The 16,156-nt window shown below is 35.9% G+C and overlaps 1 protein-coding gene across 1 annotated transcript in view; it reads left to right on the top strand.

Moving 5' to 3' along the window:
• Window positions 1-16,156, top strand: part of LOC110111988 (calcium permeable stress-gated cation channel 1-like) — a 74,794-nt gene that overhangs the window by 56,087 nt on the left and 2,551 nt on the right. The window contains exon 10 of the mRNA XM_020844059.2: window positions 12,803-13,036. Within this exon, the coding sequence (XP_020699718.1) occupies window positions 12,803-13,036 (234 nt within the window). The remainder of the gene's footprint in view (window positions 1-12,802; window positions 13,037-16,156) is intronic.

Below are 16,156 nucleotides of genomic sequence, written 5' to 3'. Positions count from 1 at the left end.
TTTGCGTAACACAATCAAGAAACTTTTATTTCCTTGCTTGAGAGCCTTTCATATACTTAGTACTCTATCATATTTTGATAATTATACCATCAATTTCCTTCAAACCTTCTTGAACCACAAAATTAACACATGGGTTGTACAACGAACATGAAAAAATTTATCATCACACAACAGGTCACCACGTAAATTTAAATGATTCCTTAGATAATCAACTTAAACATTATTTGTGGAAGTATTATCTAAAGTAATACTTAAAATCTTTTATTCTAATTTTTATTTTGCCAAAAGAGATTGCAGCTTTTCAAATAAAGTAATTCTATCATGGGGTTGGCATGAAAGAAAAATTAATAATTTTTTTTGCAAGTGTCACTCATTATCAATAAAATTAGCTGTTAAACAAATAAACTCATTAGTATTTATAGAAGTTCATAGGTCTGATGCTAAGCAAACCTTGCTAGTAGTTTTATATAATTGTTCCTTTATATTGCACTTCTCTTTAGTAAATAATTTTTTACAATCATTTCTAGCAATGTTCCTAGAAAATAATTGTAAATTATGACAAAGATATATCAAGAGGACTCAAACTCCAACCCACTCAACACATTGAAAGGGAAAATCGTGCATAATAATAGATACAGTGAACAAGTCACGAAATTCTACGTGATCAAACTTATTATCAGATATAGACATGGAATAATCAGAATTGGTTAAAAAGATCAACTGTCCTATATCACATGTATTTCTTTTCTTGCAATTTTTAGGATGATGCGTTAGATTACCAGTTCTATTTTTGCTATCACATAAGTACTGCTACATTTCTTTCATTTACATTTTTGTTTTCCATCTTTCATATTAGGCACCATCTCAAAATAACCCCAAATAGCTGAAGTCATCCTTCGTCGCTTCTTAGTAAGTGTCCCCTCCTCATTAAATAGATCTTAGGGGGCTCTATAACATTTTCAGAAGCCCAAACTTATTCATTTTCATAAATTTTTTTTTTCATGAATGGTATTGAAATCCTCCATCTAGCCAAAATATTAAAATATATTACAATAATAATTCTTAATCATTTCTTAAATGTCATGTTTTAAAAAGATACATTGACACATTAACTAGAAACTACAATCACAATTTAACACTTCAATAAATTAACTCTTTGTGAATTGACACATAACTACTTATCCAACATAACCATAATAATATAACATAATAATTAATTATATTAATCATTATTCCAATATATGTATATAACAATAACACAACAAATATTATAACAGCATTAGTGTATAACACATTAAGTTCTTAACTAATTGAATGATAGAACATATAAATCAAGTTAGAATATGTAAATCAATAACTAGAATAGTAAATCACCCAAATAAATTATAACTAGAAAGCAAGTCATAGAATTGTCACAGAAAGCTAGAGATCCGAGGAGATGAATGTATACCAAACCAGAACCAACCTCACATAAATTAGAATATTTGTCAAACCAGCTAATGTATGCCAAACTTTTCTGATTTTTAGACAACTCGTGATAATATTTAAGAGAACAACAAGTAAGCAAAAAATCCAAAAACCATAAATGAAACATTCCCTCTAAATGTCAAAACTCAGAAGTAGGTGAGTAAGAGTAACAAACTGACATTACAATATACCGATATATGCTCATAGATGAAGCTTCTAAATCACTGTCAAGCGAATAGAAAAAAGAAATGAGATACAAATATGGTGAAGAGAAGAGAAAGCGATGAAGAGAAGATCATGCGGTGAAGAGCACACGGTGAAGTGAGATGACCTACTAACTAGAAATCTAAGATAAAACCAGAGATTCGATGAGACCTAAGGAGATGAAGCCCTAGACGAAGCGGAGAAGGAGAAGAGATAAGAGCACGTAGTTCATATTTTTGTTTTTGTGAGATTGGTTCTGTTTTGACATACATTCATCTTCTCGGATCTCTTGCTTTATGTGACAGTTCTGTGACTTGCTTTTTAGTTATGATCTATTTGGGTGATTTACATATTCTAACTTAATTTATATGTTCTATCATTCAGTTAGTTAAGGGTTTAATGTGTTATACACTGATGCTATTATAGTATTTATTATGTTATTACTATATACATATATTGGAATAGTGATTAATATAGTTAATGATTATGTTATATTGTTATGATTATGTTGGATAAGTAATTAAGTGGCAATTTGCAAGAAGTTAATGAGTTAATTTGTTGAAGAGTTAAATCATGATTGTAGCTACTAATTAATGTGTCAATGTGTCTTTTTAAAATATGGCATTTAAGAAATGGTTAAGAATTATTATTATAATATATTTTAATGTTTTAGCTAGATGGAGGATTTCAATATCATTCCTGAAATTTTTATTGTTAATGAAAATGAACAAGTTCGAGCTTATAAAAATATATATTGTAGAGCCCCTAACGATCTATGTAATGATGAGGGGACACTAAAAAGCGGTGAAGGATGACTTCAATTGTTTGGGGCCATTTTGAAATGTTGCCTAATATGAAAGATGGAAAGCAAAAATATAAATATAAGAAATGTGGCATTACTTATGTGATAGCATAAATAGAACTGGTAATCTAATGCACCATCTTTAAAATTGTAAGAAAAGAAATATGTGTGATATAGGATAGTTGATCTTACAAACCAATTCTAATTCTTTCATGTCTATGCCTGATAATAATTTTGATAGTGCAGAATTTCATGACTTGTTCACTACATCTATTATTATGCACAATTTTCCCTTTCAATTTGTTGAGTGGTTTGGAGTTTGAGCACTCTTAATATATCTTCGTCATAACTTACAATTATTTTCTAGGAACACTGCTAGAAATGATTGTAAAAAATTATTCACTAAGTAGAAATGTAATATAAAGGAACATTTATATAAAACTACTAGCAGGATTTGCTTAATATTAGACCTATGAACTTCTACAAATACTAATGAGTTTATTTATTTAACAGCTCTTTTTATTGATAATGAGTGGCACTTGCAAAAGAAAATTATTAATATTTCTTTCATGCCACCCCCCATATGATGGAATTATTTTCTTTGAGAAGCTGCAGTCTCTTTTGGTAGAATGAAAATTAGAGTATAAGATTTTTAGTATTACTTTGGATAATGCTTTCACAAATAATATTTTAGTTGATTATCTTAGGAATCATCTAAATTTACATGGTGGCCTTGTGTGATGGTGATTTTTTTCATATTTGTTGTACATCTTATATTATTAATTTTATGGTTCAAGAAGGTTTGAAGGAGATTGATGATATAATTGCAAAATAAGAGAGAGCACTAAGTATGTGAAAAGCTCTCAAGAAAGGAAATAAAAGTTTTTTGATTTTGTTATGCAAAACTGCCTAGATGGGAGAAGAGGTTTGAAACAGGATGTTCTAACTAGATGGAACTCCACCTTTATTATGCTTGACAGTGCAATCTATTTTTTAGGTACTTTTAAACATTTAGAATTGGTTAATTCAAACTATAAGAACTGTCCAACAGATCTTAAATGGGAGAAAGTTGAAGCAATTTGCAAATTTTTTGCTCCAATCTATGAATTACTTGTCTCATTTTCAGGTCAACGTACCCAACAACATACTTGTACTTCTCATATATTTCTGCAATGTATGCAAAACTAAAAAATAAAATGTTAAATGGGCATCAATACATCAAGAAAATGGCAACAAGGATGATTGCCAAGTTTGAGAAATACTGGTCATAATTTAGTGATATATTGGCAATAGCTATCATTTTAGATCTGAGATATAAATTACTTTCGTAGAGTGGTGTTATCGGAGATTATATGATGGGGATTACCTCTTTGAACTTAGAAAGGTCAAACTTAAGTTGATCTCCTTATTTATTGACTATAATTCAAGAGGGAATGATGTAGTAGGGCAATTTTCACATGCATCTGAGATGTTACAAGGTGTTACTTATGATTAAGTCACAATTTTTACAGGTTGTATAACTATAATTGTTAAGTTACAACTTTTTTTTATAGTTTTAATGTCTTTCCAAAAAATAGGATTTTGATTCATTTGAATAGAAAGGCATAATACCTAGGAAATCAGAATTAGATATTTATCTTGATGAACCAAAGCTTGATAGGAAGGTCGATTATTCGATTTAGACATTTTGAAATTCTAGCAATGGAACCAATATAAATTTAGTATATGTGCTTTGGCTCATGATGTATTATGCATTCCAATTACCACAGTAGCATCTAAAAGTGACTTCAGCAATAGTGATGGAATTTTAGATCGATATTAAAGTGCACTGAAATATGATATTGTTAAGGCACTAATTTGTGCAAAATATTAGTTATGTGGAGAACAGGGTGCTTTCTTTATTATATTCAAGCATTTATATTTCTATAATGTTATTAAGAGCTTAAATTAATTTTTTTCTTTTTGTTGCAGCAACAATTGACCCATAACTTGATGTTATAATTGATGATATCCTCAGTTTAGGTGTGATACAATAGCAAGGTGAAAGTTCAATTGTTGGATGATTTCATTTATTTATTGCTTATTGTCTGTTATAAGAATTTGAGATGTCATGTCTATTGCTTTTTATCTATTTAAGAATTTAAACATATTTTTTTAAGAATTTGAGATGATCCTGGGTTGCTGCATTATTGGGTTGGTTTCTTGTTATTTAGTTTGTTATTATTAGTAAATGTTCCAAGTTGAACTTTCTACTATTTGAGTTGAATTATCTGCTATTGATTTCAACTTTTATTTTAGTTCAACTTTCTACTATTGAAAAATTTTTCCCATATTAACATATTCTTTAGTTTTGTATTTATGAATATATTTGCTATTGAGTTGTTGAGACTTGAGAATCTCGGTTGCTGCAGTCTATTATTCAGCTGGTTATTGTGAGTTTGTTTACTGCTACCTGCTGGGTTGTTTTGTCTATAATTCCTTTACTGCTCTTTGCTGGGTTTGTTAACTGCTGCCTGCTGCCTTAGTTTATTACTAGTTACAGGGTGTGCCTGTTCAGAATTGTAAGAGAGTTAAATATATATTAAGAAATACTGGGTTATGTTTAAAAAGATTGAAAGTTGAGTTCCAATGATGAGTTCTATTTCTAAACTTATTGTGAAGTCATTTGGAGAAAAAATTATTGCAGCTAGGTGACATATGTGTTATCTTCTAATTAAACAGATACGAAGTATAACTGTATAATACAAAATGCTTCATTGGATGGCAATACTGTGATAGTAAAAAAGTTTATTGTTAACTCACATTTCATTACTTAATGAATTATTTGTAAGGATAATCTGAGTTATTGACTCAAGCTTTCTACTTTCTCATGGTTTTGTAATTATATCAATTTAACCATTTCTTGCAATTAACTTAAATCTCCATGAGGTGACATGCCAGGACTTCCAATCTTCAGAGTTTCTAGTTCTTTAAACAATCAAAGTATCAAAACTACGTTTGTAAATTGTGATTTTTAATTTGTGAAATTTTATGTTTGTAACTTTTAATTTAATTAGTTAATTAGTTTTAAAGATGCCAGATGAGTGCAGAATGAGTGTGTTAAATCCTATTTTTAAGAATAAAGGTGATGCACAGGAGTGCAAATTATAGAGAAATTAAGTTAATGTGTCTTACGTAAAAACTACGGGAGTGAGTTATGGAGCGTAGGTTGCGGCGTGATTCTAATGTTTCTCAAAATCAATTTGGATTCATGTCGAGTAGGTCTACTATGGAAGTCATACATTTATTAAGAGGTTTGATGGAGAAATATAGAGAGAATAATAAGGATCTTCATATGATATTTATTGATTTAGAGAAATAATATAATAAAGTCCCAAGAAAAGTGCTATTGTGAGTTCTTGAAAAGAAAGGAGATAATAATGCTTATATTCAAATCATTAAAGATATGTATGCACGAGCTATTACTTTTGTTAAAACACAAAGCAGTTTGACCATATATTTTCCTATTTCGGTTGGATTATATCAAGGATCAGCCTTAAGCCCATATCTTTTTGCTTTAGTCATGGATGTTCTCACTAGACATTTGCAAGAGGATGTACCTTGGTGTATGTTTTTTGTTGATGATATTCTTCTTGTTGATAAGACTATAGAGGGAGTTGAAGGTAAACTTGAATTATGGAGGTCAAACTTAGAGTCTAATGGTTTTCACTTGAGTAGATATAAAACTGAATATATGAAGTATAATTTTAGTACCAATGGACCTAGTGAGGGGATTGTGACTTTGGGCGATCAAGTCATTAATAAGAGTACAAATTTTAGATATTTTGGATATATTGTTCGGAGTGATGGTAAAATAGATAGCAATATTATCATCAGAGTTAAAGTTGGATGGTTGTAGTTAGGGCTATCAATATTTGACACAACACAAAAATCCAACCCAGACCCGACCCATTTGAAAAACGGGTTGGGTTCGGGTTCGAGATTCGACCCTTTTGAAAAATGGGTCGGGTTCGGGTTGACCCGACGGGTTACCGGGTCAACCCAGAAACCTATTTAAAATAACTGCTCGACTGCCTGTGGACCGGCCCTAGGCTACCCGCCCCCTGCTCGGCTGCCCGCAGAGTTGCCTGCCCCTCGGCTGCCCACGTGCCAGCCAAAGATTCCCGCGCTTGCCTGCAGTCAGCCTTCCTCCTGAGGCTGCCCCGCGCGATTGCCCGAGTATCCGCGTGCGCGAGTTGGTGCCTACACAGGCACAATGCAGGGCCCCCGCCGCCCTAGCCAGCCGCATACCCGCCACCCACACACCCCATCGCGTACCGCGCACACGCCCCACGTCCCGCGCCACCCACCGCCGCCCCAGCCACCCGATCCGCAATCGTCGGCTGTCCGCTCTCGACCGGACCCATCCGGCTAGTCTCCTTCTCGTGTTGGTCGGATCAACCCGACAACCCGCCGAGTTGGGTCTGGGTTTGAATATTCGACACGTTTGCCTACTCGGGTTGGGTTAGGGTCGATCTGATTGAACCCGGGTCAGTGACCCAAAATTAACACCCCTAGTTGAAGTGGAGGAATGCATCGGGCTACTAGTTGTGCGATAGAAAATCCCCACTCAAACTTAAGGGAAAATTCTATAAGATTGTGGTGAGACATGTAATGCTTTATGGTGTTTAATGTTCGCCATTAAAAGAGAAGCATTAATACTAAGTTAAGTGTTGCATAGATGCGGATGCTTAGGTGGATGAGTGGCTTTACCCTTAGAGATAGGATACGAACTGAGCATAAACGTGAAATGGTTGGAGTAGTTCTAGTGGAAGATAAGATTAGAGAGAGTCTCCTTAGATGGTTGGTCACGTTAAACGATGGCCTTCTGATGACCTGGTAAGGAAAGTTGAGGTATTAGATTTGAATTATGTTAAGAAAGGTAGAGGTAGACCTAAAAAAACTTGGTTAGAAAATATTAAAAAATGATCTTTCTTTATTAGATTTAAATAAAAATTTAACTTTTAACAGGAGACAATGGCGAATAAGGATTCATTTAGTTGATTCCACGTAGTGGGACAAATGATTGATGTTGTTGTGTTGTTGTAGTTTATTTATTTAATTCTGGTTTGTAATTTTTTATTTTTACATTGTGGTTTGTAATTTTTAATTAATTTAACTTTAAATTATGGTTTTTAATTAATTATTTATTTAATTAGTTTATGTTGAAGTAAAAAAAAATACGGGTTGGCGGGTCAACCCAAACCCGGATCGGGTCTGGTTCACGCTGGGTTGAATATTCTGACTCGTTTCCCTACAGAGTTGGGTTATGGTCGGGCCATATGATGATAGGTTGGTTTCGAGTTTGACACAAACCCAGGGTTTTACACAAACCAGAACCGAAAACCATTTTTAATAGCCTTAATTGCGAGGATATTTATATGGTGGAGATTGGAATGAGTAGGAGAGGAGAGTGGGCTATGAAAGATGATGAGGAGGCTAGAAATGATGAGATGGAGGCATAGGGAAAGGTTTGTTCGTGAAATGTGACATGTCTAGAGATATGAATTTGCTTGATTTTATGATCATAACATCGATATCCTTTACCTTTGTGAGAAGGTGAGTATCCAAGAAAGATATATGCCTGGGCTCGGGGAGAGAGTTTATGGTGAGCTAGGTGTTTGAGATGTGGGAAGCATAGACAATCAAATGTTCGTATATAAGTATAAGTACGGGAATGTCCATAAAGTAGTTGGAATGGTGCTTGGAGGTTACGAGCCATAGTGGGAAGACGATTGATGAGATAATTGGAATTGAGAATAGCTTCAACCCTGAAGATGAAGGGTAGATGGGAAGCATGGAGGAGAGTGCGAGTTGTCTCGAGCAGATGACAATTTTTGCGTTTAGCGAGGCCATTTTTTCTAGTGTGTAGTGACAACTGAACTGATGTGTTATTCCATGGTATGACAGAAGTTGCTGAAAGTTGGAGATGTTGAAGTCTCCTCCGTCAGAACTGAGAGTTTTTATTTTAGAATTGAATTGATTTTCAACTAGGGTGAGGAACTGTTGGAATTTAGAAAGCGTTTCGTCTTTGCTATGCATAAAAAATAGCCAACAAAAGCGAGAATGATCATTGATGAATGCAACAAAATAACAATAACCATTGAAAGACAAAATAGGGGCCGGACCCCAAACATATGAAAGCATTAAAGATAGGAGTGAACTAACATGACTAGAACTATGTGAGAAAGATAATTTGTGACTCTTTTCCACATTACGATGAACATAAAATAGAATAAGAAGAAATGCATAAAGAAGGATGACTTTTTGCTATGGTGTTCATGACGTGGGAGTTGGGATGGCCTAGGTGTCCATGCCATAATGAGCTTGGAGAGATATTGTCGTGAAACATTGTGACGAAGGTTGAGGAGCCATTACGGCTGCGACGATGAAGGAGAGTTTGATTGTCCAAGAGATCCTTGATGCTGAAGCCCGACGAATCAAAACAAAATGGAGCAATTGTTGTTAGATGTAAGCTTGTGTATAGAAAGAAGATTATGATATAGAAAAGGAACATGAAGAAGATTATAAAAAAATATAGCTTATGATTGGAATCAGGTAGAGGGAGAATTCCTTAGCCTTTGTTGTGGATGGGTAGTGAACTTCCATTTGCAATGGAGATGTTGTCGGAATCTTGATAAAGGATGTAGTGCTGAAGGTTGGTGGTGGCGTCCATCAGGTGAGTGGAGGCTCTAAGTCAAGAACCCATTCAGTGGATGGATTGGATTGCTGCTGGAAGAAAAGCACACGAGGTGACCAACTGGGTTGTGGTGCATATTACAAATTACACCTATGCCAGCAAGAGAGAGCCAAGTGACCAAATTTGTTGCAAATATGGCAGGTAGGACACATGGCAGGGGAAGTTGGTTGTCCATAACCGACAATGAACGACTGCTTGGGTGACTATCCTCTACATCTAGAGGGGTGAGGCTGACTGGAGGAGAAGTAAAGACCTCGATTGATTGGATGAGTTGGTCAAGATGATTATAGTGTCACATTGTCTTTTAGAGGATTTGATTATTTGAAGAGTTCATTTTGTAAATTTATCTCCTCACTATAGAGGAGGGAATATAGTACATCCAAGCTGATGGGATGAAGAGAGGTGTGGATGGATGTTTTGAAGGAGTTGTATGTTGTTGGAAAACCATTGAGAATATATAAAATTATATCCTCAGAGTCTATGTGGGAGTGCAGCAATACAGTATGCAAACGCCTTTATTTTGTGAGATATTGAATCATGGTGTTGTCTCCCATTTGGATGTGGTGTAATTCATTCTTCAGTTGAATTACACGAGACCGATTAGTCAATAAAAATGTGTTCCAAAGTACTCCAGATCTCATGAGTTGTTGTGAGATTGAGGATGTATGGAAGGATAGAGAGTGATATGGTGGAGAAGAGGGCTGAGCCCAAGTTTTGGTCTATAAGATACCACAGATTATAAATGGTGATGGCTGAGGTGGGTGAGATGATGGACAGAGCAGGCTTGGGTGGGCAACAAGTTTGACAATCAGGTAGCCATCAAATTCATTGGCCAAGAGGAGCTTGTAGAATTGGAGATGCCATATGGACTAATTATCATTTGTAAGCTGAATGTTGACGATGAGTTTGATGTTGGACATAAGAAATTTAAGTGGAGCAGGTATAATGTATTATGCCATTGAAGCAGAGAGCGAAGTGGCAGATTGAGCACTAGATGAATCTTGATCGGCCTTTTCTTTGCAAGAAGGCAGTGAAGCTGATGTGATACAAACAGGAATTGCAAGGAAATAATAAAATTATTGTAAAACTTGCTACTTTAAGATTGATGAGCCACAAACATTAATTTTAAGAACTCTCATTTGACGTTTTTCTTTTGCATGCAGTCGCAATGTTAGGAGAACAGAACAACTTAAAATAATATCAGAAAATTTTACAATAAAACTAAATGTCTCGTAATAAGAATCAACAGGTTAATATTTAAAGCTTTTCACCTAGAGTTTTTTTCTCACTCACACTCTATAAGAGGCTTTAGCGTAGAGAGACTTTCAGCAACCCAAACAATGCCATCAAAAGAGTTAGGACGCCGATGGTATTAATCCATGGGAAGGTAGCCAGAGAAGGAGGGGCAGTTGGACGTCCGACGAGTTGCCACTGTCCAGATGGTCATTGTTTTTCGATCGTCTCGGCTAGATGAAATAGTATACGATCGATGTAATCTTATAAGGAGTCATCAAACTCCAAATCAGGATTGAAGAATTGTTACTGAAGGATATATGTTTGTCCTCGAGAATCGTACGTGAATCCGTGGTTGACTTCAAGATCGGCCATCCATGAATATGAGAGACTTCTTTATTGGGATCCCGGGAGGGGCTGGCGGCTTGTGAAGGGAGAAGGGAGGGGGAGGAGTCGGCGGTTGGAGGTCTCGAGTAGAGAGGGAAAGGTAGGGGAACGACTAGGGTTTAGGGCTAGGGAGGTGGGGTGAAGAACTTAGAAAATCTGAATATTATTTCAGAATTTTCAAAGAGAGGGAAAGGGAATAATTTAAATTCCAAATTATCCCAAATTGGGCTATATGGGTTGGTGGATTAGGAGGGAATTATGGAGGGAGTTTAATTAGGATTCAGGATTATTTAGAGAGAGAAAAGCCAAGGGGAGGGGCTGACATATGAGGAGGGGAGGAAGTGTCTGGATTCAATGTATGTGGGCCCTTTAATTTAAATGATGATTGAAATCAAATCTTTAATTTAATTTCAGATTTTGAGGCATTTATGGACTTTTGTAAAATAGTTTTATCAATAAGGAAAGTGCTTTAAATTCAAATATTAATTTGAATTCAAATATGAAACTTTCTTAATTAATAATAGGTTATTTTAGGAAGGGAATTAAAGGGAACATTGAAGTGGAAATCAAGCATGTGGGCACTAGGGGCCAGCGGCTTGGAGACCTTGGGAGGCCGGCGTCTTGGGGCCTTGGGAGGCCGGCGGCGTGGGGTGGTGGGGTGGCGGAAAGGGGAGGGATTCTCAATTAGAGGAGGGAAGGGGGAATGTGGTGGTGCCGTCGTGTGGGAAAGGTTTGAAGGGAAGCCGGCGGGTGCAGGGAGGATGGGGAGGTGGCCGGATGTAAGGGAGGGGGAAAAAGAAAAGATAAGCCGCGAGTCTCGGACTCTTCCAAAGACTGACGAGTATTGCAATCACCCTCACCTAGGGTTCTATTTCTTCTCTCAAAGCTCTCAACAATGAAGAAGACAAAAGATCAAAGTTTTCATTCATCAAAATCATCCTCCCAAATACAATAGAAGGTGTCTTATATATAGACCTCAATATGACAAAAGAAAAAGGACTAGAATGCCCATCGGGCTACAATAGCAAACTAACAACCCATACGGGTAAAATAGAAAAAAAAACTGAAATATAAAATAAACAATACATAAAATACATAAAAAATAAAGGCTCCTAATCATAGCTGTCGATCTCCGATGTCTCCTCTGATAAACGCACCAGAATCTCTTGTTGATATCCTCATCAGAAGCTTACATCTCTGATACCATATTGAAAGGCAGAGTAGAGCAAAGAGAAACAGAGAAAGAAGAAAGTAATGCAGAAATGAAACAGTGATTTTGTTTCAATTCATCATCTGTTATGATGCCTAAAGTTGTGTATATATAGTGAGGCGGAGTACAAGTTGTTAAGTGACATGTGCTGCTGATTGTGGCTGCACTAGGCAACCATGCACATTGTGATAACCACCTGGGTGTGCACACGGTAGTAACTGTGCACATGCTGATTTATGATAACACTATTATCATAGAGTTCTTTAAATTGTTGAAGCCTTCAAATGACAGTATGAGGTGATAATGGGTGAACTAGATCATTTGCTTTCTTTTGCCAGTCAGGACTCATCCTAAAGATCGCATTACAGTTTAAGGTGATAAGTGCATCTTGATTCCTTAGATTTTTGCTTCTTCCCTGTTTTTCTTTTTCTTTGTTTAAAATTTTCCTGACAAATAATTTGTTTAATTTTTTCAATGTCCATGGTTCCTTGGTCATTAAAACCTTCGGCTAAAACCAACGTTTTTTTGCTCTAGCTAAATCAAATGATTAAGTTTAACTATGTGGGATGATATTCAGATCATTCTTTATGCATTTTCAGCCCTCAGAAAAACAAGCACCATCTTTCTGTGGCCGTTTGTATTCTCTTGATTTACTGAAGTTTTTCTTAAAATTTACTTCTACTGTCCAAGAATCTGCTAGTAATTGTATTTCATTTATATTATTTTCTTCTTGATACTGATTGTAAAAATGTATGTTTAGATCATAAATGTCTACAATCAACGATATGAGAGCGCAGCAGCATTCTGGCCAAATGTTCATGGCCGTGTAATTGTTGCAATGGTCGCATCACAAATAGTTCTTCTTGGATTGTTAAGTACAAAAAAAGCTGCTAATTCAACACCTTTCCTTATTGCTCTTCCTGTATTGACGATATGGTTTCATAGCTTTTGCAAGAACCGCTATGAATCTGCTTTCAGAAAATTCCCATTACAGGTAATTCTAAGTTATCTTTATTTTCAATTGGCTTCATGATCTCTTTCTTTTCTTTTTCTTAGTTCTTCAGTAACTTAAATAAATTCAAACTTCAAAATTATTAGATTTATTTTATAATCAGTACTATATACGAAAAACTAATAGAAATTTATACAGCACATATCTGAAAGTAAATTCAAAAACCTTAAGACCCATCTTAACTACTAGATGGTCTGATATTCTGACCCAAAGTTTTCTAAAAACAAAATTACTCTCAATGAATTCTTCCGCATTCTTTCAAGAGTTTACTATTTGCCAAGTCTTCAAATTTTCCCACAGTGAAAATATCTCTTAGTCCTTCAAATTTATTTCTTCAGTAGAACTTTTCTCCTACTCCACAAATGGACAAGTTCAGATACAATAAATACTCACTTCTTCTTTTTGCACAATCAAATGCAAATGAATGTTATATATTATAAGTTGAAAGCAGTAAAATTCTGTCAAGCAAAACCTTCATCGATAATAGCAGAAGTAAATGTTTGACTAGTCAAGCTTTTTATCAGTAGATCAGAAAAAACATGGTATGAAATCAAATGATTTCAATTTAGAGATTATTAACAGATCTGCTAAATAATTATAACTTGGTATTGCTGCTCCACTACTCTACCTACCGTATAACCAACCTTAATCTTGAACCTTGCTTTATTGCTCTTCATCAGGAACCGGAGGATTTTCATAGTATAATATATAGACTGTAATACAAAGGTTTAGATACACAACTTTCCATTACACTGTTGCATTCGTCTTCTTCTCTTGTGTTCTTTCCTGTTGCCTTTCTATGCTTAAGTGCAGGACAGATCACAACATGGTATCAGAGCATGCCAACTTCTAATCCTTCCTTTTACTTGTTCTAATTGCTGGCAACGATTCTTCATCCACAGCATCCACCTTGCCGTCACAAACCACTGCAGAAGTACCAATTACTGCAGAACTAAAATTCCTAATGGCAAACGTCAAAACCATCCTCAATGTATAGTTGAATGCAAACAATCATCCAATCTGGCGATCATAGATCTTCAAACTTTTTTGCAGTTAATGGCTTCTCTTGTTATTTGGACGGTTCCACGCCAAAACCTCAAAGACAAATCCTGCTATCGAATAACTCACTTATAACCAACAATGCTTACAATACCTGGATGCTTATTGAACAAAACCATACCTCTGCCCCCTTTTTTCCATAATTTCTCCATCTCTTCTACCTTATGTGCTCAACCTTGAAACCTGCAAAGACATTTGGTTTACCCTAGACCGACGCCTATAGTCCACAAACATATCCCATATACTTCAGCTAAAAAATGAGTTGCATCAGTTGCAAATAAGAGACAAAATCAAGATGCATTACCTCTCAGAAATTAAACAAATGATATATGCCATTCAAGATGTTGGTTCCACAATAGAACCAGAGGATATAAATCCTTTATACCTTAAACGGTCTGCCTCCATCATAAAATGCCTTCAAAATTGCCATACGCATCAAATTACACCCTATCAAGATAATGTTGGGTGTATCTGTTGAAATTTAAATAAGATGTTTTATCTACATTTCTTCAATTTAAACTGTTTGTGGAAAAACAATTTCAGTTTCCTATTAAAATACTTCAATCTGATCGCGGCGATGAATTTCTCAACCATAAGTTTCAAATTTGTTTAAACTCCTTTGGCATTTTTCACCGTATCACATGCCCTTACACACCTCAGCAAAACGGTTTGTCCGAGCACAAGCATCATCATCTTCTAGAAATAATGCAAGCTCTCTCATTTGATGCCAACATACCTCACAAATATTGGGTCGACACATTGTTAATATCAACATATCTCATTAACAGATTACCCTCCAACTCTCTTAACAATCTTTCTCCCTATCAAAAGCTCAACGAATGTCCACCCGCATATGATCATCTTCGAGTATTTGGGTGTCTATGTTACCCATGGCTTCCCCCTATCAACCGTCATAAACTACAACCTTGTTCTCTTCCTTGTGTTTTCTTAGGCTATGTCACTCAATCCAACGGTTACAAATGCCTAGATCCTCTCACTAATCAAATTTATATATCTCGACATGTTCAATTCTTTGAACATATCTTTCTATTCACAACTCCTACATCAACCCAGCCATCATTTAATCATCCCATGCCAGTATCCCCTCAACCCGGCTCCATTCCCCTGTGGGCTCCGAAAATTCGGCCCCGGCCTCCGCCCGCTTTTCATTTTTATTCGGTGAGGGAGTTTTATTTGAATAAGTTCCGGGGTAAATTTTGGAAGGCATATGGGTTTGTAGATAAGACACTACCCAGAGATTTTACCCTCATTTTGTGAGGACTTTATGATCTGAGTTTTGGTTTCCTATAGATGCAAGCCCCTATAGTTAATTACCCCTCCCGATAACGAGAGGGAACTTTCAATTAAGGCTATTCGTCAATCAGATACGTAGAGAATACGTGTTATCTGGCATATAGTAGTAGCAATGAATATTGGGTATTAAAGATTGGAAGTGTTTGGATATTTGGAAAGATTTAATATTTAAAATAGAAATTTCACCATCTTTCACTTAAAGCGGATGGTGGGGGAATGGATGATGGGCCCGATCAAGATCCCATGGTTCCGTCGTCCCAGTCCATCATGGTTCCTGGTTTACTTAGTCAGAGGAGGTAGTTGACCCAACCTGATAGAAGGATCCTTGTCGGCAGCCATGGGTTACTTTGCCTAAGGGGACCTTGTAGACCTGGGGTGGATCTTTGCCTAAGGGGACAAATTTAAATCCACCTTAGCTAACAGAGGGCTTTGTGTCCTATCGATCATATCCTATTGATTCATATCTCAAGGATTTGATGTCATTAAGGAGCGTATCGACTTTGGCCATAACCAGTATTTCGTGGTGCCATTTGGCGGCAAAACCACTCGGTTCAGAGGGCCCCGGGTTATAACCGTTTATCCTGCGGTGCCATTTGGCGGTGAATCGCCAGTCAGAGGATACGTACCACGTCCTTACTAGCAGGAGATTGTTTGAGAATGGATCATAGTGATATTTTCGACTAGGCATTTAGCTCTTTTGTGAGCTGAGGTAAAATTTAATTTGTCCAC

Source organism: Dendrobium catenatum, unplaced genomic scaffold (assembly GCF_001605985.2).
Source record: "Dendrobium catenatum unplaced genomic scaffold, ASM160598v2 fragScaff_scaffold_1521, whole genome shotgun sequence".
In the NCBI taxonomy this organism is placed as follows: Eukaryota; Viridiplantae; Streptophyta; class Magnoliopsida; order Asparagales; family Orchidaceae; genus Dendrobium; species Dendrobium catenatum.
Note: the sequence above shows the minus strand (reverse complement) of the source record. Positions and strands in the feature narration are given on the sequence as shown.